Below are 24,976 nucleotides of genomic sequence, written 5' to 3' on the forward strand. Positions count from 1 at the left end.
CTCAAGCTATAGCTATGGAGAGAGAACAACTGAGCCAAAACCACAGATGGCTGACTGGCAGAAAAAGCCACTTGTGATCCTGACAGAAAGAGCAAGTTACCCAAAACTGGAAAATTCAACATCGAATCTAGATGAATGCAATGTGACCAGAGGAAGGTGAGCCATTATTCCTTAAGTTTCCATTGGGCCTTGCTGTAACAGTGCAGGAAGCCGCAGGCAGAAAGGTCAGAATGTGAGTGGGATGGAGAGTTAAAGTGACAGGTAACCTGAAGCTCTGGGTCACTCCTACAGACGAAAATGCAGGTGCATCTACTAATGCTATGTCACCTGCTGCTCTGCGAACTTCCTGACCAGGTCAATAATTTGTGTTGAATTCCATGAGACTATGCTGCTCCCTCACCATGAGGTCAAGATTCTACAGGAAGAGAAGCATCCTCTCAAGGAAGTACCTAGTCAATCCCACCAAAAAATTTACACATTTCAATACAATCACTTCTCATTCTTTACTTTTATTACCTCTATTGTCTGCCATTTTCTTGCTTTTGTTTTTGCAAATATAGCCAATTCTACCAAAACTTTCCTTAATGATTCTTGTGATGTGAAGCTTATTCAATCTTATAAACCTTCTAACCTCTCTATTATAAATGTGCCCTACCTTGGTTAAGACCAAATTGCATAAATTACTCCTGGTAAGTCCTGATGCAGGGTCTCGACCTGAAGCTTTTGCCTCCACAGATGCTACCGGACCAGCTGAGTTCTTCAAGCGTTCTGTTTTTGTTGGAGATTCCAGCACCTGCAGTCTCTTTAGTCTTCATTCCCAGTGTGGTCTCACCAGAGCCCATACATTTGCAGAAAAGCATCATTACCTTAATACACTCATCCTCTTGCAATAAAGGGTAAGATTTCATTTTGTGCTCCCAGCAGCTTGGTGTCACTGCACCTTCGCTTTCAGTGCTTTGAATCTGGAACCACACAGCATGAAAGGAGGCCTGTCACTGGTGTGGGCAGCGTTGCTACCTCTCCAGACTCCACACTCTCACCAGAGCCCTCCAAAACTCTCCCTGTCGCGTTACCTCTGCATCTGCCTTCACCATATCAGCCAAAAGTCAGAATGTCATGGCTTATACGAGCATGAATAGGATCAAAAGTGGAAATTGGGACACCAAAAATTATATATAATTTGCACATTTATTCTGTGGAGACGAACGTGTGCGGAGGTGCCGGGAGCGGCCGGAGACGGGCGGCTGGGGCGCACCGTCCACACGGCGGGAGCCGCGCCTCGCCGTTACTCGCGCGCAGCAACGGGTACTGCGCATGCTCACTGTCCGCCTCCAGCGCGCGGGCAGCGCAAGCGCGGCCGCTACATTGCAGCAGACATGCGCAGTGTTGCGGGGGAGAACTGCCGACCGGAGCCGGGAGGCGGTGAGCTCTCGGCGGCGGCGGCGGCGGCTGGGAGTGGGCTGCGCTACAATCGCTATGGGGTACTTCAACCCTGTATCACAGATCAGGTGGGTGCCCACACGGCAGCACAGAACTTCATCTCTTGGCTGCCAGGATAACTGGCAGAAGGAAATGCATTTTTGAAGGGGAGATGGGATCCGTAGGGGAGGAGCAAGAGGAGAGATCTGAGGGGAGAGGAGGGGAGGGAAGGGGAGAGATCTGTGGGGAGGGGAGGGGAGGGAAGGGGAGAGATCTGTGGGGAGGGGAGGGGAGGGAAGGGGAGAGATCTGTGGGGAGAGGAGGGGAGAGGAGGGGAGGGAAGGGGAGAGATCTGTGGGGAGAGGAGGGGAGAGGAGGGGAGGGAAGGGGAGAGATCTGTGGGGAGAGGAGGGGAGGGAAGGGGAGAGATCTGTGGGGAGGGGAGAGGAGGGAAGGGGAGAGATCTGTGGGGAGAGGAGGGGAGGGAAGGGGAGAGATCTGTGGGGAGGGGAGGGCAGGGAAGGGGAGAGATCTGAGGGGAGAGGAGAGGAGGGAAGGGGAGAGATCTGTGGGGAGGGGAGGGCAGGGAAGGGGAGAGATCTGAGGGGAGAGGAGGGGAGGGAAGGGGAGAGATCTGTGGGGAGAGGAGGGGAGGGAAGGGGAGAGATCTGTGGGGAGGGGAGGGCAGGGAAGGGGAGAGATCTGAGGGGAGAGGAGAGGAGGGAAGGGGAGAGATCTGTGGGGAGAGGAGGGGAGAGGAGGGGAGAGATCTGAGGGGAGAGGAGAGGAGGGAAGGGGAGAGATCTGTGGGGAGGGGAGGGCAGGGAAGGGGAGAGATCTGAGGGGAGAGGAGGGGAGGGAAGGGGAGAGATCTGTGGGGAGAGGAGGGGAGGGAAGGGGAGAGATCTGTGGGGAGGGGAGGGGAGGGCAGGGAAGGGGAGAGATCTGTGGGGAGGGGAGGGCAGGGAAGGGGAGAGATCTGTGGGGAGAGGAGGGAAGGGGAGAGGAGAGATCTGTGGGGAGAGGAGGGGAGGGAAGGGGAGAGATCTGTGGGGAGGGGAGGGCAGGGAAGGGGAGAGATCTGTGGGGAGGGGAGGGCAGGGAAGGGGAGAGATCTGTGGGGAGAGGAGGGAAGGGGAGAGGAGAGATCTGTGGGGAGAGGAGGGGAGGGGAGGGGAGAGATCTGTGGGGAGGGGAGGGCAGGGAAGGGGAGAGATCTGTGGGGAGGGGAGGGCAGGGAAGGGGAGAGATCTGTGGGGAGAGGAGGGAAGGGGAGAGGAGAGATCTGTGGGGAGAGGAGGGGAGGGAAGGGGAGAGATCTGTGGGGAGGGGAGAGGAGGGAAGGGGAGAGATCTGTGGGGAGGGGAGGGCAGGGAAGGGGAGAGATCTGAGGGGAGAGGAGAGGAGGGAAGGGGAGAGATCTGTGGGGAGAGGAGGGGAGAGGAGGGGAGGGAAGGGGAGAGATCTGTGGGGAGAGGAGGGGAGGGAAGGGGAGAGATCTGTGGGGAGAGGAGGGAAGGGGAGAGGAGAGATCTGTGGGGAGAGGAGGGGAGAGGAGGGGAGGGAAGGGGAGAGATCTGTGGGGAGAGGAGGGAAGGGGAGAGGAGAGATCTGTGGGGAGAGGAGGGGAGGGAAGGGGAGAGATCTGTGGGGAGGGGAGAGGAGGGAAGGGGAGAGATCTGTGGGGAGAGGAGGGGAGGGAAGGGGAGAGATCTGTGGGGAGAGGAGGGGAGGGAAGGGGAGAGATCTGTGGGGAGAGGAGGGAAGGGGAGAGGAGAGATCTGTGGGGAGAGGAGGGGAGAGGAGGGGAGGGAAGGGGAGAGATCTGTGGGGAGAGGAGGGAAGGGGAGAGGAGAGATCTGTGGGGAGAGGAGGGGAGGGAAGGGGAGAGATCTGTGGGGAGGGGAGAGGAGGGAAGGGGAGAGATCTGTGGGGAGGGGAGGGCAGGGAAGGGGAGAGATCTGAGGGGAGAGGAGAGGAGGGAAGGGGAGAGATCTGTGGGGAGAGGAGGGGAGGGAAGGGGAGAGATCTGTGGGGAGAGGAGAGGAGGGGAGGGAAGGGGAGAGATCTGTGGGGAGAGGAGGGAAGGGGAGAGGAGAGATCTGTGGGGAGAGGAGGGGAGAGGAGGGGAGGGAAGGGGAGAGATCTGTGGGGAGAGGAGGGAAGGGGAGAGGAGAGATCTGTGGGGAGAGGAGGGGAGGGAAGGGGAGAGATCTGTGGGGAGGGGAGAGGAGGGAAGGGGAGAGATCTGTGGGGAGGGGAGGGCAGGGAAGGGGAGAGATCTGAGGGGAGAGGAGAGGAGGGAAGGGGAGAGATCTGTGGGGAGAGGAGGGGAGGGAAGGGGAGAGATCTGTGGGGAGAGGAGGGGAGAGGAGGGGAGGGAAGGGGAGAGATCTGTGGGGAGAGGAGGGAAGGGGAGAGGAGGGGAGAGGAGGGGAGGGAAGGGGAGAGATCTGTGGGGAGAGGAGGGAAGGGGAGAGGAATCTGTGGGGAGAGGAGGGGAGGGAAGGGGAGAGGAGGGGAGGGAAGGGGAGAGATCTGTGGGGAGGGGAGAGGAGGGAAGGGGAGAGATCTGTAGGGAGAGGAGGGAAGGGGAGAGGAGAGATCTGTGGGGAGAGGAGGGGAGGGAAGGGGAGAGATCTGTGGGGAGAGGAGGGAAGGGGAGAGGAGAGATCTGAGGGGAGAGGAGGGGTGGGAAGGGGAGAGATCTGTGGGGAGAGGAGGGAAGGGGAGAGGAGAGATCTGTGGGGAGAGGAGGGGAGGGAAGGGGAGAGATCTGTGGGGAGGGGAGAGGAGGGAAGGGGAGAGATCTGTGGGGAGAGGAGGGAAGGGGAGAGGAGAGATCTGTGGGGAGAGGAGGGGAGGGAAGGGGAGAGATCTGTGGGGAGGGGAGGGCAGGGAAGGGGAGAGATCTGAGGGGAGAGGAGAGGAGGGAAGGGGAGAGATCTGTGGGGAGAGGAGGGGAGAGGAGGGGAGGGAAGGGGAGAGATCTGTGGGGAGAGGAGGGAAGGGGAGAGGAGAGATCTGTGGGGAGAGGAGGGGAGAGGAGGGGAGGGAAGGGGAGAGATCTGTGGGGAGAGGAGGGAAGGGGAGAGGAGAGATCTGTGGGGAGAGGAGGGGAGGGAAGGGGAGAGATCTGTGGGGAGGGGAGAGGAGGGAAGGGGAGAGATCTGTGGGGAGGGGAGGGCAGTGAAGGGGAGAGATCTGAGGGGAGAGGAGAGGAGGGAAGGGGAGAGATCTGTGGGGAGGGGAGAGGAGGGGAGGGAAGGGGAGAGATCTGTGGGGAGAGGAGGGGAGGGAAGGGGAGAGATCTGTGGGGAGAGGAGGGAAGGGGAGAGGAGAGATCTGTGGGGAGAGGAGGGGAGGGAAGGGGAGAGATCTGTGGGGAGAGGAGGGAAGGGGAGAGGAGAGATCTGTGGGGAGAGGAGGGGAGGGAAGGGGAGAGATCTGTGGGGAGGGGAGAGGAGGGAAGGGGAGAGATCTGTGGGGAGGGGAGGGCAGGGAAGGGGAGAGATCTGAGGGGAGAGGAGAGGAGGGAAGGGGAGAGATCTGTGGGGAGAGGAGGGGAGGGAAGGGGAGAGATCTGTGGGGAGAGGAGAGGAGAGGAGGGGAGGGAAGGGGAGAGATCTGTGGGGAGAGGAGGGAAGGGGAGAGGAGAGATCTGTGGGGAGAGGAGGGGAGAGGAGGGGAGGGAAGGGGAGAGATCTGTGGGGAGAGGAGGGAAGGGGAGAGGAGAGATCTGTGGGGAGAGGAGGGGAGGGAAGGGGAGAGATCTGTGGGGAGGGGAGAGGAGGGAAGGGGAGAGATCTGTGGGGAGGGGAGGGCAGGGAAGGGGAGAGATCTGAGGGGAGAGGAGAGGAGGGAAGGGGAGAGATCTGTGGGGAGAGGAGGGGAGGGAAGGGGAGAGATCTGTGGGGAGAGGAGGGGAGAGGAGGGGAGGGAAGGGGAGAGATCTGTGGGGAGAGGAGGGAAGGGGAGAGGAGACATCTGTGGGGAGAGGAGGGGAGAGGAGGGGAGGGAAGGGGAGAGATCTGTGGGGAGAGGAGGGAAGGGGAGAGGAATCTGTGGGGAGAGGAGGGGAGGGAAGGGGAGAGGAGGGGAGGGAAGGGGAGAGATCTGTGGGGAGGGGAGAGGAGGGAAGGGGAGAGATCTGTAGGGAGAGGAGGGAAGGGGAGAGGAGAGATCTGTGGGGAGAGGAGGGGAGGGAAGGGGAGAGATCTGTGGGGAGAGGAGGGAAGGGGAGAGGAGAGATCTGAGGGAGAGGAGGGAGGGAAGGGGAGAGATCTGTGGGAGAGGAGGGAAGGGAGAGGAGAGATCTGTGGGGAGAGGAGGGGAGGGAAGGGGAGAGATCTGTGGGGAGGGGAGAGGAGGGAAGGGGAGAGATCTGTGGGGAGAGGAGGGAAGGGGAGAGGAGAGATCTGTGGGGAGAGGAGGGGAGGGAAGGGGAGAGATCTGTGGGGAGAGGAGGGAGGGGAGAGGAGAGATCTGTGGGGAGAGGAGGGAGGGGAGAGGAGAGATCTGTGGGGGAGAGGAGGGGAGAGGGAAGGGAGAGGAGAGATCTGTGGGGAGAGGAGGGAAGGGGAGAGGAGAGATCTGTGGGGAGAGGAGGGGAGGGAAGGGGAGAGATCTGTGGGGAGGGGAGAGATCTGTGGGGAGAGGAGGGAAGGTGAGAGGAGAGATCTGTGGGGAGAGGAGGGAAGGGGAGAGGAGAGATCTGTGGGGAGAGGAGGGGAGGGAGGGGAGAGATCTGTGGGGAGGGAGGGGAGGGAAGGGGAGAGATCATGTGGGAGAGGAGGGGAGGGAAGGGGAGAGATCTGTGGGGAGAGGAGGGGAGGGAAGGGGAGAGATCTGTGGGGAGGGGAGGGGAGGGAAGGGGAGAGATCTGTGGGGAGAGGAGGGAGGGAAGGGGAGAGATCTGTGGGGAGGGGAGGGGAGGAAGGGGAGAGATCTGTGGGGAGGGGAGGGGAGGGAAGGGGAGAGATCTGTGGGGAGGGGAGGGGAGGGAAGGGGAGAGATCTGTGGGGAGGGGAGGGGAGGGAAGGGGAGAGATCTGTGGGGAGAGGAGGGGAGGGAAGGGGAGAGATCTGTGGGGAGAGGAGGGGAGGGAAGGGGAGAAATCTGAGGGGAGGGGAGGGAAGGGGAGAGGAGAGATCTGTGGGGAGGGGAGGGAAGGGGAGAGATCTGTGGGGAGAGGAGGGGAGGGAAGGGGAGAGATCTGTGGGGAGGGGAGGGGAGGGAAGGGGAGAGATCTGTGGGGAGGGGAGGGAAGGGGAGAGATCTGTGGGGAGAGGAGGGGAGGGAAGGGGAGAGATCTGTGGGAGAGGAGGGGAGGGAAAGGAAGGGAGAGATCTGTGGGGAGGGGAGGGAAGGGAAGGGGAGAGATCTGTGGGGAGGGGAGGGAAGGGGAGAGATCTGTGGGGAGAGGAGGGGAGGGGAGAGATCTGTGGGGAGAGGAGGGGAGGGGAGAGATCTGTGGGGAGAGGAGAGGAGGGGAGAGATCTGTGGGGAAGGGAGGGGAGAGATCTGTGGGGAGGGAAGGGGAGGGAAGGGGAGAGATCTGTGGGGAGAGGAGGGGAGGGAAGGGGAGAGATCTGAGGGGAGGGGAGAGAAGGGGAGAGATCTGTGGGGAGAGGAGGGGAGGGAAGGGGAGAGATCTGTGGGGAGAGGAGGGAAGGGGAGAGATCTGTGGGGAAGGGAGGGGAGAGATCTGTGGGGAGAGGAGGGGAGGGAAGGGGAGAGATCTGTGGGGAGAGGAGGGAAGGGGAGAGCTGTGGGGAAGGGAGGGGAGAGATCTGTGGGGAGGGAAGGGGAGGGAAGGGGAGAGATCTGTGGGGAGAGGAGGGGAGGGAAGGGGAGAAATCTGAGGGGAGGGAAGGGGAGAGATCTGTGGGGAGAGGAGGGAAGGGGAGAGATCTGTGGGGAGAGGAGGGAAGGGGAGAGATCTGTGGGGAGAGGAGGGAAGGGGAGAGATCTGAGGGGAGAGGAGGGGAGGGAAGGGGAGAGATCTGTGGGGAAGGGAGGGGAGGGAAGGGGAGAGATCTGTGGGGAGAGGAGGGAAGGGGAGAGATCTGTGGGGAGAGGAGGGAAGGGGAGAGATCTGTGGGGAGAGGAGGGGAGGGAAGGGGAGAGATCTGTGGGGAAGGGAGGGGAGGGAAGGGGAGAGATCTGTGGGGAGAGGAGGGAAGGGGAGAGATCTGTGGGGAGAGGAGGGAAGGGGAGAGGAGAGATCTGTGGGGAGGGGCGGGAAGGGGAGAGATCTGTGGGGAGGGGAGGGAAGGGGAGAGATCTGTGGGGAGAGGAGGGGAGGGAAGGGGAGAGATCTGAGGGGAGGGGAGGGAAGGGGAGGGGAGGGAAGGGGAGAGATCTGTGGGGAGGGGAGGGGAGCGAAAGGGGAGAGATATGTGGGGAGAGGAGGCGAGGGTAGGGGAGAGATCTGTGGGGAGAGGAGGGGAGGGAAGGGGAGAGATCTGTGGTGAGAGGAGGGGAGGGAAGGGGAGAGATCTGTAGGGAGGGGAGGGAAGGGGAGAGATCTGTAGGGAGGGGAGGGAAGGGGAGAGATCTGTGGGGAGGGGAGGGGAGGGAAGGGGAGAGATCTGTGGGTAGGGGATAGGAGGGAAGGGGAGTGATCTGTGGGGAGAGGAGGGGAGGGACGGGAAGGTGAGTGATCTGTGGGAAGGGGAGCGAAGGGGAGAGATCTGTAGGGAGGGGAGGGAAGCGGAGTGATCTGTGGGGAGGAAGGTGGGAACGGGAGTGATCTGTGGGGAGGGGATAGGAGGGAAGGGGAGTGATCTGTGGGGAGGGGAGGGGACAGAATGGGGGTGATCTGTGGGGTGGGGAGGGAAGAGGAGTGATCTGTTGGGAGGGGAGGGGAGCGAAGGGGAGTGATCTGTGGGGAGAGGCGAAGGGGGTGATCTGTAGGGGAGAGTGGGGGAAGGGATTGATCTTTGGGGAGAAGGGCAAAGGAGTGATCTGTGGGGTAGAGGGAGAGGAATATGATCAGCAGTGGAGAGGAGGTGACCTATTGTGCAGGGCTGATCGGATCTGCAGTAGAGGTCGGATTGTAATGGGGAAATCTGGATGGGAGACATCTGAATTGTGGGCTGTTGGGAGATTTTGGTGTTTTAATTGTAAAGAGGAGGTAGTTGGATAACAGAATGCTGAGAGCCTGGGACTATAATTGATCACTTCATTAGCACTGTATCCACCAACAGAAATAACACTGCAGGAGTGGCAGCTTGTGAAAGACTGTTTGCACTGAAACTATTTGCTGTTTACAGTTCACTCTGTTTCTAGCATAACTTGTTTTATTTCTGATTTTCAGCTTTTCGGTTGTTTTTTTATTATTTGGGCGATAATAATATAAGGAACAAGTGCAGGAGAAACAAGTGCAGAAGTACACCAATTTGACTGTCAAGCCTGCTCTGTCGTTCATTAAAATCATGCATGATCCAGTCTTGGTCTCAGTACCACTTTCCTTTCTCCATACCCCTTGATTCCCTTGTAGTTTTAAATGTCTATCAGTCCATGTCTTAAATATATTCAGTGACTCCACTTCCATAGCTCATGGGAGTTGAGAATTCCAAAAATTCACAATCCTCTGACAGAGAAAAGTACTCCTCCTTGTCTCTGTCTGAAGTGGGCATCCCCTTATCCTGAAACTATGTCCCTTATTTTAGATACCTGCACTGAGGAAAACATCTTCTCACCATCCACCCTCCAATCCCTTCCTAGAACCTTGTGTTTCAATAAAATCGCATCTGATCGTAAAGGTCCACCCTTCTCAACCCTTCTTCATATGTCATCATTTCATCCCCGCAATGACCTTGTGAACTTTTTCTGCTCTACTTCCAATGTAAGCACACCCATATGATGTGTGCTATGGGTTGTTAACTCAGGCTGAGCACAGTGCATGTACTAATGATAATATGATCATGCATGAAAGAGCAAACACTTGCCTCTGTTCATAGAATCCTTACAAAACAGGAGATACAGCACTGGAAGTCCCCTAATAGTTCTATGCTAATTATCCAACTCTGGAAGGACTTTTACTACTTTGTGCTTGGATAAGCTTCAAATTTCACCTGCATTCATTTAAACTTGTTTCTCATTCACTTAACATTGGATTTTGTTGGTACTGAGCTAGGTTTTGTTTCTCTTGTCAGTAAATGAATGAAGTACAGAGATATCTAGATGTTCTAGTGCATGAATCCGAAAAGGCTGGTGGGTAGGTCCAACAAGTAGTTAAGAAGGCAAATGGCATTTTGGCCTTCATTGCAAAGGTGCTGAAAAATAGTAAGGTTTTATTGCAATTGTAAAGGGCATTGGTGAGACCTTACCTGGAATACTCATACAGTTGTGGTCCTCTTACCAATAACATTGGAAGCAGTACAAAGGAAATTCACCAGACTAATTCTTGGGATGAGAGGGTTGCCCTACCAAAGGAGAATAAATGGTTTGGGCTTGTATTCCTTGGAAATTAGAAGAATGAGTGGTGACCTTACTCAAACATATAGGATTGTAATGTGGCTTGACAGGGTAGACGCTGAAATGCTCTCACTAGTGGGAGAGTCTCAAACAAGGGGACATAACGCCAAGTCATTTAAAACATAGGAATATCTTCTTGCAGAGAGTGGTGAATCTCTGGCAAGTGGTGGAAGCCAGATCATTATCAGTATTTAAAGTAGAGGTGAATAAATATTTCATAGATCGAGGAATAGAGTGATATGGAGAAATGGCACAGAAAAGGTCAGCAAGGATTAGCCATGATCATACTAAATCACGGGGCAGATGGAGTACAATGTTGATAAGTGAGGTCATCCACTTTGGAAGGAAAAATAAAAGATCAGATTATTATTTAAATGGTGAAAGACTGCAGCATGCTGTTGTGCAGAGGGACTTGGGAATGCATGTGGATGAATCACGAAAGGTTGGTTTTCAGGTGCAACAGGTTATCAAAAAGGCAAATGGAACGTTGGCCTTCTTTGCTAGAGGGATTGAATTTAAGAGCAGGGGGGTTATGTTGCAACTGTACAGGGTACTGGTGAGGCTGCACCTGGAGTACTGCATGCAGTTCTGGTCTCCTTACTTGAGGAAAGATAGACTGGCTTTGGAGGTGGTGCAGAGGAGGTTCACCAGGTTGATTCCGGAGATGAGGGGGTTGAATTCTATGAGGAGAGATTGAATTGCCTGGGACATACTGAAATTCAGAAGAATGAGAGGGGATCTTATAGAAACATGTAAAATTATGAAAGGGGCAGATAAGATAGAGGCAGGAAAATTGTTTCCGCTGGGAGGTGAGACTAGAACTAGGCGACATAGCCTCAAGATTTGGAGGAGTAGGTTTAGGATGGAGATGAGGAGAAACTGCTTTTCCCAGAGAGTAGTGAATCTGTGGAATTCTCTGCCCAGGGAAGCAGTAGAGGCTGCCTCATTAAATATATTTAAGATGCAGTTAGATAGATTTTTGCATAGTGGGAGAATTAAGGGTTATGGGGAAAAGACAGGTAGGTGGATCTGGGTCCATGGCCAGATCAGCCATGATCTTATTGAATGGCAGAGCAGGCTCGACGGGCCAGATGGCTGACTCCTGCTCCTAATATGGCAGGCTTGAAAGGCCCGACAGCCTGCTCCTGCTCCTTTTTATTGTGTTCTTGTACTGAGCTGGGTTTTGTTTTGGTTTAAAGACTTATTCCATCTCCACCACTCGATACCTTGCCCCTCATAACTATTGTTGTTGAACTGTGATGCTGAAGTGGTCTAATAATGAAAATGAACGTTATTCAAATCCTAAATAGTGGATCAGAGCTTCAGAGTTGAATTAATTTATTTACAAGCAATAGTACATTTTTCAGTGAGATGTTTTTGTTCAGCCATCAATTCTACACAAAAGGAAGAGCTCAAAGAAAATAAATTCTTGTATTCATAGCATTCTCTCCAAAGCCTGCATGGCCACCTCTGTGTATATCACAGCCTGCTCTGCCATTCAGTAAGGGTATGGATATTTTGATCTTAACTCCTTTTTCCTGCCTGATCTCCAGAAATCTATTTATCTCAGGCTTTAATGTGTTTAAAGACTCCGCATAGACAGCTCTCTGGTGTAGAGAATTCCAGGGATTTAAAACCCTCTGAAAAAGAAATTCCTCCTCATGTCGGTCTTAAAGGACAATCTTTTGTTCTATCACCCTGCCTGCTCGTTCTAGATTTTGTCACCAGGGGAAACAAAGTCTTCTCAGAACCTTGTATGTCTTAATAACAGCACCTTTCATTCTTCTACACAACCCATTCTGCTCTGATTTTTGTAATTGATAACCCTTTCATTGCAGGGATCGAACTGCTGAATAAACCATATAAACCACCAAGACTTGGGAGGGAGGGTCCTGTCACGTTGTTGTTCTGGGCATCTCGTCTATAGCGTTGCGATTTGTACAGAGATAGCTGATTAGACCAATCTGGGCTTGAAATTTCCTTTCACACAGGTGACAGAGATGTAAAGATGCTGTAGCATCAGTGGTTCTTGATTTTTGGGATTCTCTTTTCCTCTTTGCTTCCTCATATGAGTGAGCTCCACTTTTTATAAGGATACGCCAAACAGGAATGAACGATGCTTGTTCAGTGGTACATGTCAATGTTGAAGCTCCTTAGGGATGTTCTGAGACTCTTCGAATCTCTTTTTCTGTCCACTACTGATTGTTTGCCCTCAGTCAGCTCTCCGTAAAGTGGCTGCTTTGGTATTCTGTCATCAGGCATTCTTGTGACATATCCTGCCCATCTGACCTGTGACTATTTCATCAGTGTGTAAATGCTAGGGAGGTTAGTTTGGACAGAATCTGTGTGCTGGAATCTTGTCTTAGCACTTGATCTGGACTATTCTGCGCAGACAGGTCATGTGGAAGTGGTTAAGCTGTCTGCATGTCTTCTGTACGCTATCCATGTCTCATAAGCATAAAGTGGGTATGATAACATCACGATACACCTTCAGCTTGGTCTATAGGCTGATTCCTCTTGGTTCCCACACTTTACTTCTCAGGCTTCTAAAAGAAGAGCTGGCCTTTGCTATCCTGTTGTTGACTTCATCATCAATGTTGACTGATCTTGAGAGAGTGCTGCCAAGGTATGTGAATTTGATCACTACTGAAAGCCTCTGCCCATTCACAAGAATGTTTCGTTCTGTGTATGGGGTGCTTGGTGCAGGCTGGTGGATGATTTACATTTTCTTTGTGCTGATTGTGAGGCCAAAGTTACCATAGGCACTGGCAAATTTGTCCAAGCTTTCCTGCATATGAGCTTCTGAGCTTGCACTGACTGCACAGTCATCAGCAAAGGGGAAGTCCCTTAAGGTGGTTTCTCGTACTTTGGCTTTGGCTATCACAGTACAAGATTATTGAATTCATTATGTTGGGGAGAAACTCAGACACAAAATATACAGGGTGATTGAATTCAAAATTTAAAACATATTTGAAGTATTCATAAAGGCTAATGGAATGGCTTGTTCAATAGGGCTGGAATATAAAGTTAGGCAGCACGGTAGATAATGTAAATTTGAACAGAAAATTGCTGAGTGACATTAATAAGTTCAAGTTATACTTCATTGTCATTCACCCATATGCTGTAAAACACATGAAGGAACGAAATGTCGTTTCCCCCAAACTCACAACAGAGAACATACCTAGAACAGAGAACATACAGTAAATGCAGACAGAAAGATTGTGCAAGCTCAAATAGTGCAAAAAAATGGTATATACAGGATACAAAATTAATGCAAGGTTAGTGCAAGACTGAATTGGACAAACAAAATACAGAACTCAGTGTATTGCACTAAATGTATTAACATGTTCAGCAGCAGCCAAAGTTCTTATGTGCCATTGTGCAAACCAGGACTTTTGACGTGGCATTGTCTGAGACTGCCTCCAGGGTATTCAGGAGCCTGACAGCCTGAGGGAAAAAACTTGTACAGTCTAGTAGTTCCGGCCTGGATGCTCCGGTACCGCTTGCCAGACGGCAGTGGGACATATAGGTTGTGGGAGGGATGAGAGAGGTCATCTATGATTCTGCAGGCCTTGTGGGTGCATCATGTGTTGTAGATGTCCAGGATGGAGGGAAGAGGTACTCCAATGATCTTTCCTGCTGTACTCACAATTCTCTGCAGTGTTTTGCGGTCTGAGGTGTTACAGTTACCGTACCAGGCAAAGATGCAGCTGGTTAGGACACTCTCAAAGGTACCTCTGTAGAATGTGATGAGGGTAGCGGAGGGAAGGTTTGCTCTCTTCAGCCGCCGTAGGAAGTGCAGATGCTGCTGTGCCTTCTTGGCGAGGGAGGAGGTGTTGGTGGACCAGGACAGGTCGTCTGCTATGTAAGTTAAGCGAATGGGCAAAACTATAACAAGTTGTTCACTGGAGGGAAATGGAAGATATTTGGGCCATAGAAAGAAGGACCATGGAATAAACCAAACAGGAAAAAGTTAGGCAGAGAGGTTTAGAGATCCATGCACAGAAATCACTTAAAAAAAACTAATGGACAGCTTTGTAACAAAAACATCATTTTAATGTCTTTGTATAAGGCACCTTAATGCACTTTGTTGTTATAATGACAATATAAAAATTGTTGTTTTTAAAATGCTGTTTGCTGGGTAGAGAGAATCTCTTTCCTCTGGTAGGGGTCTCAGCTACAAAATAGCATTAGTGCTGGGACACAGTGATTATATCAAGATGCATTTTAACTTTGGAACTCCTTCCACAACGATTGAAAACTTCAGAACTGAGATTGGTAATTTTAAAGGGAATGCACAGCTACAGAATCTAGAAAGGTTGTTGGAGTTAAGGTGCAGATCAGACATTACCTAATTAAATGTTGAAGTAGGTTTGAGTGGCTGATTGGCCCCTTGAAATCCCTGTTCCTTCAGGGGGCATAATCTTGGATTCTTTCTAGAGTACTGATCATTTTTGAACATTGCATCTCATGAAAAATATATAGGCCTTATAAGGTATATAATTCATAATGATGAATGTTAAAGCAATATGCTTACATGACAATATCATCCAAAACTTGTATGTGGAACACTGAGCATCATTTTTAATTGACTTATGGCCTTTTTTATTTCCTGACAAAATTCATCTGCAAGCTGAGGTTAACTGCAATTTCCATTTGGTAAGTGTTACTTGACAAATGGTACTACTGGTATTTTATGGCAACTTTTAAGCGTGGCATCCTTCTTTAGGGTCACTTACATCATTTAAAAGTGAATGATACTCATTCAGGTTATAAACTTAAATGCAGAGACATAGAATGTTTGGAAATCACTGATGCTCTGCAGACATCTCATGTTTTAAAAGTAATGGCGTTTTGTAGTTTCGGAGAACATGTTTTTTTGTAAATTGATCCTTTTGTTTCATCACTATGATAATTCTGAAAAGAGAATTCTGCACAACTTTGTAGCTTTTCGGGTGATTTCAGCCGAGCATCAATTTTTAAATGTACAGGACCGCCCCAGGTTACAAGCACCTGACTTGTGTACAGCCCATACATATAAACGAGTGTTTGAAGACTGGTGGGATGGACTTGCTGGCTGCTGCGGGGCTGCAGGCATCTTCTGCCTGGGAACTCAGTCTCAGCCACATTTCCGACTTGCGAACTATCTGGGCTGCAAGCAGTTCACAGGACCGGAACACTGTCGTAACTTGAAGAGGACCTGTATAGGTTAATTATCAGAGAAAAACCTAGGCTCCACCTTAAACCTAGGCTCTCTAGTATTGACGTTTCCATCCTGGGAATAAGACTCTGACCATCTACCCTATCTATGCCTGTTATAATTTTATATACTTCTAATACTCTCCAATCCAGGCAACATCCCAGTGAACCTCTTCTGCACCCTCTCCAAAGCCTCCACATCCTTCCTATAGTGCGACCAGAACTGCACACAATACTCCAAATGTGGCCAGACCAAAGTTTTTTGCAGCTGCAACAAGGCTTGCCAACACTTATAATCAGTGCCTCGACTGATGGAGGCAAGCATGCCATACGCCTTCTTTACCACCCTATTCACTTGCGTTGCCACTTTCAGGGAGCTAAAGGTTTGCACCCCAAGATCCCTCTGTACTTCAATGCTTCTGATGGTCTTGCCATTTACTGTATAATTTCCTCTTGCATTTGACTTCCCAAAATGCACCACCTCACATTGGTCCAGATTAATCTCCATCTTCCATTTCTCTGTGTCCATATTTCAAACTGATCTGTATACTGCTGTCTTCTCCATTATCCACAACTCTTGCCAATTGTCTTCTGCAAACTTGCTAATCAGCCCACCTACATTTTCATCCAAGTCACAAACAACCAAGGGCCCAGTACTGATCCTTACAGAAGACCACTGGTCAGAATAACACCCTTCCACCATTACAGTCTTTTCTATGACCAAGCCAGTTTTGAATCCAATTTACCAACTCACTGTGGATCCCATGTGGCATAATCTTCTGGATCAGCCTATCATGAGAGACCTTGTCAAATGAATTAACTCCTGCCTGAGCAAGGACCTGGACCTGTTGCAATTCGCCTACCACCACAACAGGTCTACAGCAGATGCAATCTCACTGGCTCTCCACTCTGGAGCACCAAGACAACCGCAAGACACACGTCAGGCTACTGTTTATCGATTACAGCTCGGCGTTCAACACAATCATTCCCTCAGTACTAATCAACAAGATTCAAAAGCTGGGCCTCTGTATCTCCCTCTGCAACTAGATCTTCGACTTCCTTCTAGGGAGACCACAATCAGTGTAGAATGGTAACATCTCTTCGCTGACTGTCAACACAGGCACACCTCAAGAATGCATGCTTAGCCCACTGCTCTACTCTGTCTACACTCACAACTGTATGGCTAAGCACAGCTCAAACTATAAATTCACTGATGACACTACTGTTGTTGGTAGATTCTCAGATGGCGATGAGGAGGCTTATAGCAGTGAGATAGATCAGCTGGTTCAGTGGTATCACAACAACAACCTCGCACTCAATGTCAGCAAGACCAAGAAAATGATTGTGGAATTCAGGAAGGGGAAGTATCAAAAATACACACTGTGGAATCAACAGTGGAAAGGGTGAGCAGCTTCAAGTTCCTGAGCGTCAACATCTCAGGGGATCTATCCTGGGCCCAACATATTGATGCAGTCATGAAGAAGGCACGCCAGCGGCTCTACTTCATTAGGAGTTTGAGGAGATTTGTTGTGTCACCAAAGACTCTTGTAAATATCTACAGATGTTTAGAGCATTCTGATTGGTTGTGTCACAGCCTGGTATGGAGCCTCCAATGCACAAGATCGCAAGAGGCTGCAGAGAGTTATAGGCTCAGCCAGCTCCATCACTGACATGACCCTTCCCCCCCCCATCGAGGACATCTACAAGAGGTGGTGCCTCAAGAAGGCAGCATCCATCATTAATGACCCTCACCATCCGGGATACACCCTCTTTTCATTACTACCATCGGGGACGAGGTACAGGAGCCTGAAGACTCACACTTAATGATTCAGGAACAGCTTCTTCCCCTCCACCATCAGATTTCTGAACAATTCATGAACCTGTGAACACTACCTCATTATTCCTCTTTTTTGCACTATTTATTTATTTTTGTAATTTATTAGTTTTTATGTCTTTGCACTGTACTGCTGCTACAAAACGACACATTTCACGTCATGTGTCAATGATAGTAAACCTGATTCTGATTCTGGAGCAACACACACAAAATGCTGGAGGAACTCTGCAGGTCAGGCAGCATCTATGGAGGGAAATGAACAGCTGACGTTTTGGGCCAAGACCCTTCATCAGGACTCTTGTCATCAAGATGGTATTTGACTGAGAGTGACATCAAGGAGCCCAGGTAAAACCAGAGGGAAAACACTTCAAAGGCTGGGCTCGTAACACACACTGAGAAATATGGTTGTGTTGATGGAGGTCAATCATCACAGGCTCAGGACATCACTGCAGGAGTTCTTCAAGGCAAACTCCAAAGCTAAGTCATCGTCAGCTGCTTCATCAGTGAGCTTCCTTCCGTCATGAGGTCAGAAGTAGCGATTTTTTTTTGATGATTGCACAATATTCAACTCCATTCACAACTCAGTAAATGAAGCAGACCATGCCTGCATTCAGCAAGACCTAGACAACATTCAGGCATGGGCTTATTAAGTAGTAGGTCACATTAATATAGATGTTAACAACGAACCCACCACTAGTCACAAGTCTCCAGTCAGAGAGACAACCATCTACTACCACTCTCTGACTTCTCCCACAAAGCCGGTGTTGAATCCATTTGGCTACTTCATCCTGAATGCCAAGTGACTTCACCTTCTGGAGTAGCCTTCCATGCAGGACTTTGTCAAAGGCCTTGCTAAAGTCCATGTAGACAATGTCCACCGCCTTTCCCTCATCGACCTTCTTGGTAACCTCCTCAAAGAACTTGGTTAGCCATGACCTACCACACACAAAGCCATGTCAACTCTCCCTAATCAGACTCTGTCTATCCAATTACTTATATATCCTGTCCCTCAGAATACCTTCCAATAACTTACCCATGACTGACGTCAGATACACCGGCCTATAATTTCCCAACTTATTCTTAGAGCCTTTCTTGAACAATGGAACCACATTAGCTATCCTCCAGTCCTCTGCACTAGCCTCCCATAAGGTCCAAGAGGACACCTTGTCTGGCCATGGGGATTTATCCACCTTCATTCACCTCAAGATAGCCAGCACCCCCTCTTCCGTAATCTGGATACGGTCCATGACCTCACTATTTTGCCTCAGTCTGTAGTCTTTGTGTCTGTCTCCATAGTAAATACAAATGCAAAAAATTCATTTAAGATCTCCCCCATCTCTTCCGGCTCCATGCATAGATGACCATGCTGATCTTCAAGAGGAACAATTTTGACCCTTGCTACCCTTCTGTTCTTAATATAGTTATAGAAACCCTTGGGATTCTCTTTCACCCTGTCTGGCAGAGCAACTTTGTGTCCTCTTTTTGCCTTCCTGATTCCACTCTTAAGTGTTCTCTTGCATTTCTTATACTCCTCAAGTGCCTCATTTGATCCTAACTGCCTGTACCTGATATATACCTTCTCCTTTTTCTTTGCTAGGGCCTCAATATCCCTCAATAACCAAAGTTCCCTAAACCTGTTAGCCTTGCCTTTTATTCCAACAGGAACATACAGATTCTGTACTCTCAATATTTCACTTTTGAAAGCTTCCCACCTACCAAGCATCTCTTTGCCAGAAAACAGCCTATTCCAATCCAGTCTATGCCAGATCCCTTCTGATGCCATCAAAATTGGCCTTAGTCCGATTTAGAATCTCAGTCTGAGGGCCAGTCCTATCCTCCTCTGGTGTGTAAGTGGGTGCTTGATGATGGACATGGACTTGTTGGCCAAAGGTCTGTTTCAATGCTGAATGATTCTATGTCAGGAGTGTAGTGGAACATTCAGCACTCGCCTGAACGAGTGCAGCTCTAACAGTTTTCAAGAAACTCAACACCATTCAGGACAAAGTAACCTGGTTGGTTAGGGCCCTATCTACCACCTTAAACATTCATTCTCTCTGTCACTGACAGTGCTGGTTTGTGTACTATGTATGAAGTGCACTGCATTTACTCACTGAGGCTACTCTGACAGCACCCACCTCCACCCCCCCCCCCCCCCCAACTTCTTAGTCCTTCTTGGTGATAAATCAGCAGGTGCATGGGAACCTGTGCCTGAACCTGTCATGACATAGGTCATGCAAACATCTTTGTGATCCCTCATTTGAACAGTGAGACAGTCTACCACCTGCCAATGCTTGGCAAGTAATAGACTGTGCTTGGCTCTCTGATGAAACCATATGTTTATTATGATGAAGCCATGCTCCAATTATTCTCTCAGGAGAAGTACCCCAACTGATTTAGCCTTCCTTACTCCTTCCTTATTGTATTTGTCTTGCCAGAGGGTTTGCTACTTTCTGTCTTAGTGTTGAGTGCCAAAGGGTATGTAACCTTTGACACTCACCAACTTTTATTGATGCGCTATGCATCCTATCTGGATGCATCACGGCTTGCTATGGCAAGTACTCTGCCCAGGACCGCAAGAAACTGCAGAGAGTTGTGGACACAGCCCAGTGTGTCATGGAAACCAGCCTCTCCTCCTTGGACTCTTTTACCTCTCGCTGCCTTGGCGAAGCAGCCAGCATAATCAAAGACCCCACCCACCCAGGTCATTCTCTCTTCTCTCCTCTTCCATCAGGTAGAAGATACAGAAGCCTGAAGGCATGTACCACCAGGCTTAAGGACAGCTTCTACCCCACTGTGATAAGACTATTGAACGGTTCCCTTATACAATGAGATGGACTCTGACCTCATGATCTACCTTTTTGTGACCTTGCACCTTATTGCACTGCACTTTCTCTGTAGCTGTGGAAGACGGAACTCGCCCTGTGAAGGAGGCATTCCTTTTCTAGTTGCCTCTCCATAAGTAGGTGTACCCACTGCCCTGTTCTTCAAGCTGGCCATCTCAGTGAGGCAATGACAATGCTGAGATCCTGTGCTATGACAACAGAGCAGTGTTCAGATCTGTTGCTATTAGGATTGACCATGAGGGTACTGACGTTCCAGGTCCCAGCTTCATATTGTGGAGTAGAAATTGCCTGTGCATGGTTTCTTTTAAAATGGGATTGCCATTGCATATTATCAACCACATGGTTTTCACAGAAGATCTTCATCCAGTGGCCAGGGAGCCCAGGGTGATAGGAGCCCTGGCTCTGGCCACGAGAAGAGAAAAGGAATGAGGGATGGGAGTAGAAGAGACTTTTGTTACAGTGCTACTGCAGGGTGCAAACATAATTGAAGAAATTTTGCAATGATGCACACAACGTTGTGAGGTAATATTAGTTCAAAAACCTGGGAGATGGGATAGCAGTTGGCAAGGGCAGGTGAGATAAAGACTGAAGGTATTCTGAAGAGGGTTTTTAGTAAGAGAATGAGAGAGTACCATCAGAAAATATTAGATGATATATAAGATGTTGGTGCACTATGTAATGGTGAGGTGCTGAAAAATGTTCCTTATTCAAGCTGAGTTTTCTGACATCGACACCAGGACATGTGGAGCTGCACATTGTTGCTATCATAATGTCAGGCTGATTCAGGGAGAAAAAAGACACTGGAATCCTGTATCAGTGTAAAATTTTAAATCCAAGAACATTATTGTATAATTAATTACTTGACTTTAAAAGAAGAATGGACTATCTTAAGAAAAACCATAGAACCATACAGCACAAAACAGGCCCTTCGGCCCACTATGTTGTGCCGTCCATCAAACCACCCTCACACTATCTAACCCTTTCCTCCCGCATATCCCTCTATCTCACATTCCTCCATATGCCTATCCAACAAACTCTTGAACCTGTCCAATGTATCTGCCTCCACCACCACCCCAGGCAGTGCATTCCATGCACCAACCACTCTCTGGGTGAAAAACCTCCCCCTGACATCTCCCCTGAACCTCCCACCCATAACCTTAAAGCCATGCCCTCTTGTCTTGAGCATTGGTGCCCTGGGAAGGAAGTGCTGAGTGTCTACTCTATCTATTCCTCTCAATATTTTATATACCTCTATCATGTCTTCTCTCATCCTCCTCCTTTCCAGTGAATAAAGCCCTAGCACCTTAAGCCTTTCCTCATATTCCATACGCTCTAATCCAGGCAGCATCCTGGTAAATCTCCTCTGCACCCTCTCCAACGCCTCCACATCCTTCCTATAATGCGGTGACCAGAACTGAACACAGTACTCTAAGTGTGGTCTGACTAGAGTTTTGTAAAGCTGCATCATCACTTCGCGGCTCTTAAACTCAATCCCACGATTTATGAAAGCTAACATCCCATAGGCCTTCTTAACTGCTCTATCCACCTGTGAGGCAACTTTCAGTGAACTGTGAATATGAACCCCCCGATCCCTCTGCTCCTGTACACTGCCAAGTACCTTGCCATTTACCTCGTACTCTGCCCTGGAGTTTGTCCTTCCAAAGTGTACCACCTCACACTTCTCCGGATTGAACTCCATCTGCCACTTGTCAGCCCAGCTCTGCATCCTATCAATATCCCTCTGTAAGCTCCGACAGCCCTCCACACTATCCATAACACCGCCGACCTTAGTGTCGTCCGCAAACTTACAAACCCAGCCTTCCACCCCCTCATCTAAGTCATCTATAAACATCACAAAAAGTAGAGGTCCCAGAACCGATCCCTGCGGGACACCACTAGTCACCGCCGTCCAATCCGAGGGCACTCCCTCCACCACAACCCTCTGCTTTCTACAGGCAAGCCAATTCCTAATCCACACAACCAAGCTTCCCTGGATCCCTTGGCCTCTGACCTTCTGAAGAAGCCTACCATGAGGAACCTTATCAAATGCCTTACTAAAATCCATATAGACCACATCCACCACACTACCCTCATCAATCTTCCTCGTCACCTCCTCAAAGAACTCTATCAGGCTTGTGAGGCAAGATCTTCCCTTCACAAAGCCATGCTGGCTGTCCCTAATCAGTCCATGATTCTCTAGGTGTTCATAGATCCTATCCCTTAGAATCCTTTCTAACAGCTTACCCACCACAGACGTGAGACTCACCGGTCTGTAATTCCCTGGACTATCCCTACTACCTTTTTTGAACAAGGGGACAACATTCGCCACCCTCCAATCCTCCGGCACCATCCCTGTGGACAACGAGGACTCAAAGATCCTTACCAGCGGTTCAACAATCTCCTCCCTCGCCTCTCGAAGCAGCCTGGGGAATATCCCGTCAGGCCCTGGAGATTTATCTGTCTTGATATTATTTAACAACTTCAACACATCCTCTGTCTTGATATCTACAACCTCGAGAACATTACCCTTACCAGCACTCCCTTCCGCATCATCGAGACCCCTCTCCTTGGTGAATACCGAAGAGAAGTATTCATTGAGAACTTCTCCCACTTCCGCCACCTCCAGGCACATTCTCCCACCTTTGTCTCTAATCGGACCTACCTTTACCCTAGCCATCCTCCTACCCTTCACGTAAGTGAAAAAGGCCTTGGGATTTTCCTTAACCCTACTAGCCAACGCCTTTTCATGTCCCCTTCTAGCTCTCCTCAGCCCTTTCTTAAGTTCCTTCCTCGCTACTCTATATTCCTCACGGGCCCTGTCTGAACCTTGCTGCTTATACCTTATGTATGCTACCTTCTTCTCCCTAACTAGTCGTTCCACCTCTCTCATCACGCATGGTTCCTTCACCCTGTCATTCCTTCTCTGCCTCACCGGGACATATTTATCCCTAACATCCTGCATAAGATCCCTGAACATTGACCACATCTCCATAGTACATTTCCCTTCAAAAAGGACATCCCAATTTACACTCCCAAGTTCTGTCCTTATAGCCTCATAGTTCACCCTTCCCCAATTAAATATCTTCTTGTCCTCTCTGCACCTGTCCCTGTCCACGACAGTTTTAAAGGTTATGGAGCAATGGTCACTGTCCCCCAAATGCTCACCCACCAATAGATCCTTCACCTGTCCCGGTTCATTTCCTAAAACTAGATCTAGCATAGCATGGCATTCCTTCTAGTCGGCAATATTTTGGCATTCCCTCTAGAAAACAATATTTTCTTCAGTAATCAATGATGGTGAGCACTGTCACAACCAATATGTAATACAGTTTGTTTTTTAAATGTTGCTGCTGGTGTTTCTTTTATATGATAACAGTGAATCCCTTGTGCATAGCTTGTTTCTGTCAACAAGTAAGCTTCATTAGTGCTGGAAGGACAGTTTATTAATCTCTGCAAGGTTTGTGTCTCACACACAAATCACAGAGGGAGAAATCAGTGGCAAGGTGCAAAGGAGTTGGTGTAACTCCCTTTACTTAAACCTTAATGAACATTGGTGAAGGAGCCGAGCAATTCCACGCTGCCCAAGTTAGATTCATAGAATATTAGCATCATAGAGTCATACAGCAGGGAAACAGGCCCTTTGGCCCAACTAGTCCATGCCGACCTTGATGCCCAATTAAGCTAGTCTCATTTGCCCGCGTTAGGCCCATATCCCTCTTAACCTTCTATCCATGTACCTGTCCAAGTACCTTTTAAATGTTGTTAATGTACCTGTCTCAACCACTTCCTCTGGCAGTTCATTCCATATACTGACCACCCTCTCACCTACCTATGTCCTTAATTCCTCAACGCTGGGAAAAAAGATAATTATTTGAATTGATTATCTGCTTATTTATTTAGACAGCTAGTCTTAGTAATGATGACCCATGCAAATTTAATTCATTATCTGTGGATATAGATAAGAAAAGCTGGTTTAATTAGATTAGATTTTTTTTTGTTAGATTTCTTCATTAGTCACATGTACATCGAAACACACAGTGAAATGCATCTTTTGTGTAGAGTGTTCTGGGGGCAGCCCGCAAGTGTCACCATGCTTCCGGTGCCAACATAGCATGCCCACAACTAAATACCATTACAAATCCATGTGGTTTATCAATATCCTTTAGGATAGGAAATTTGGCCTTGGTGGCCCCAGAGCCACAGTAATGTGGTTAATCCTTAAATGTCCTCTTATCCGACCTGGCATTCTGTTCAGGACAATTAGAGGTGGGCATCAAAATCAAGAAACTGCAGATTCCAGAAATCTGAAATAAAAACAGAAAATGCTGGAAACACTCAGCAGGTCGGGCAACTTCTGTGGGAAGCAAAACAGAGTTGATGTTTCAGGTTGAAGACCCGTCCCCAGACTGAGACAGAGAAGGAACAAGTTAGTTTTAAGTGTTGTGGGGGAGTGGATAGGACAAAGGGAATATCTCTGATAGGGTGAGATCGAGTTTGCTGAGGTGGATGAGCTTTTGATGAAGCCTTTCTGGTCGATAGATTAAGGAGGGAAGTTCACGAGAAAAGAAACAAAAGGGAATATAAAAGCTGTGAAATGCAGATCAGAGCTGTAGAACATACCCCAACTGGTTAAGCAGTGTTAATAAAGAGAGAAGAACTGAGTTAATATTATGGATGGACATCTTGCATAGGAATTGGTCAGTTCTAATGCCCAAATCCTAAAGAAACATAAATAATAATTATTAAGACTTGATAGAGATGTACAAGATGATAAGAGGCATAGGTCGAGTGGACAGTCAGAGACTTTTTCCCAGGGCGACAATGGCTCACACGAGGGGACATAATTTTAAGGTGATTGGAGGAAGATATAAGGGGAATGTCAGGGTTAAGTTTTAGAATAAAACTCACTCAATATTATCTCACCAAACACTCCCAGAGCAGGAACAGCTCAGGAATAGTACAGCAAAGTTAGTGCATAGAGTAAAACTCCCTCGACACTGTCCCATCAAATACTTTCCAAGACAAGTATAGCAAAGGTTAAGTGCAGAATAAAACTATCTGTTGTACAGCAAACACTTCCAGGACAGACAAGACATGAACTGAATGATTTGAACAGCATGCATTAATCAGAATTTCAAAAGAGTTCCCTTTCCTGCATTTGTTTAGCTCCCACATTTCTTTCATTATCAGTACTAAT

At 49.4% G+C, this 24,976-nt stretch overlaps 1 protein-coding gene across 2 annotated transcripts in view; it reads left to right on the forward strand.

Annotated features, from left to right (window-relative positions):
• The first annotated feature begins 1,376 nt into the window (after positions 1–1,376).
• The window catches only part of LOC127579999 (monocyte to macrophage differentiation factor-like), a 49,127-nt gene continuing 25,527 nt past the window's right edge, over positions 1,377–24,976 (forward strand). The window contains exon 1 of one of the 2 annotated variants that reach the window (XM_052033118.1): positions 1,377–1,508. In XM_052033118.1, the coding sequence (XP_051889078.1) occupies positions 1,477–1,508 (32 nt within the window). In that variant the 5' untranslated portion in view covers positions 1,377–1,476. The remainder of the gene's footprint in view (positions 1,509–24,976) is intronic. The other variant, XM_052033119.1, reaches the window with a different exon arrangement.

Source organism: Pristis pectinata, chromosome 18 (genome assembly GCF_009764475.1).
Source record: "Pristis pectinata isolate sPriPec2 chromosome 18, sPriPec2.1.pri, whole genome shotgun sequence".
NCBI lineage: Eukaryota > Metazoa > Chordata > Chondrichthyes > Rhinopristiformes > Pristidae > Pristis > Pristis pectinata.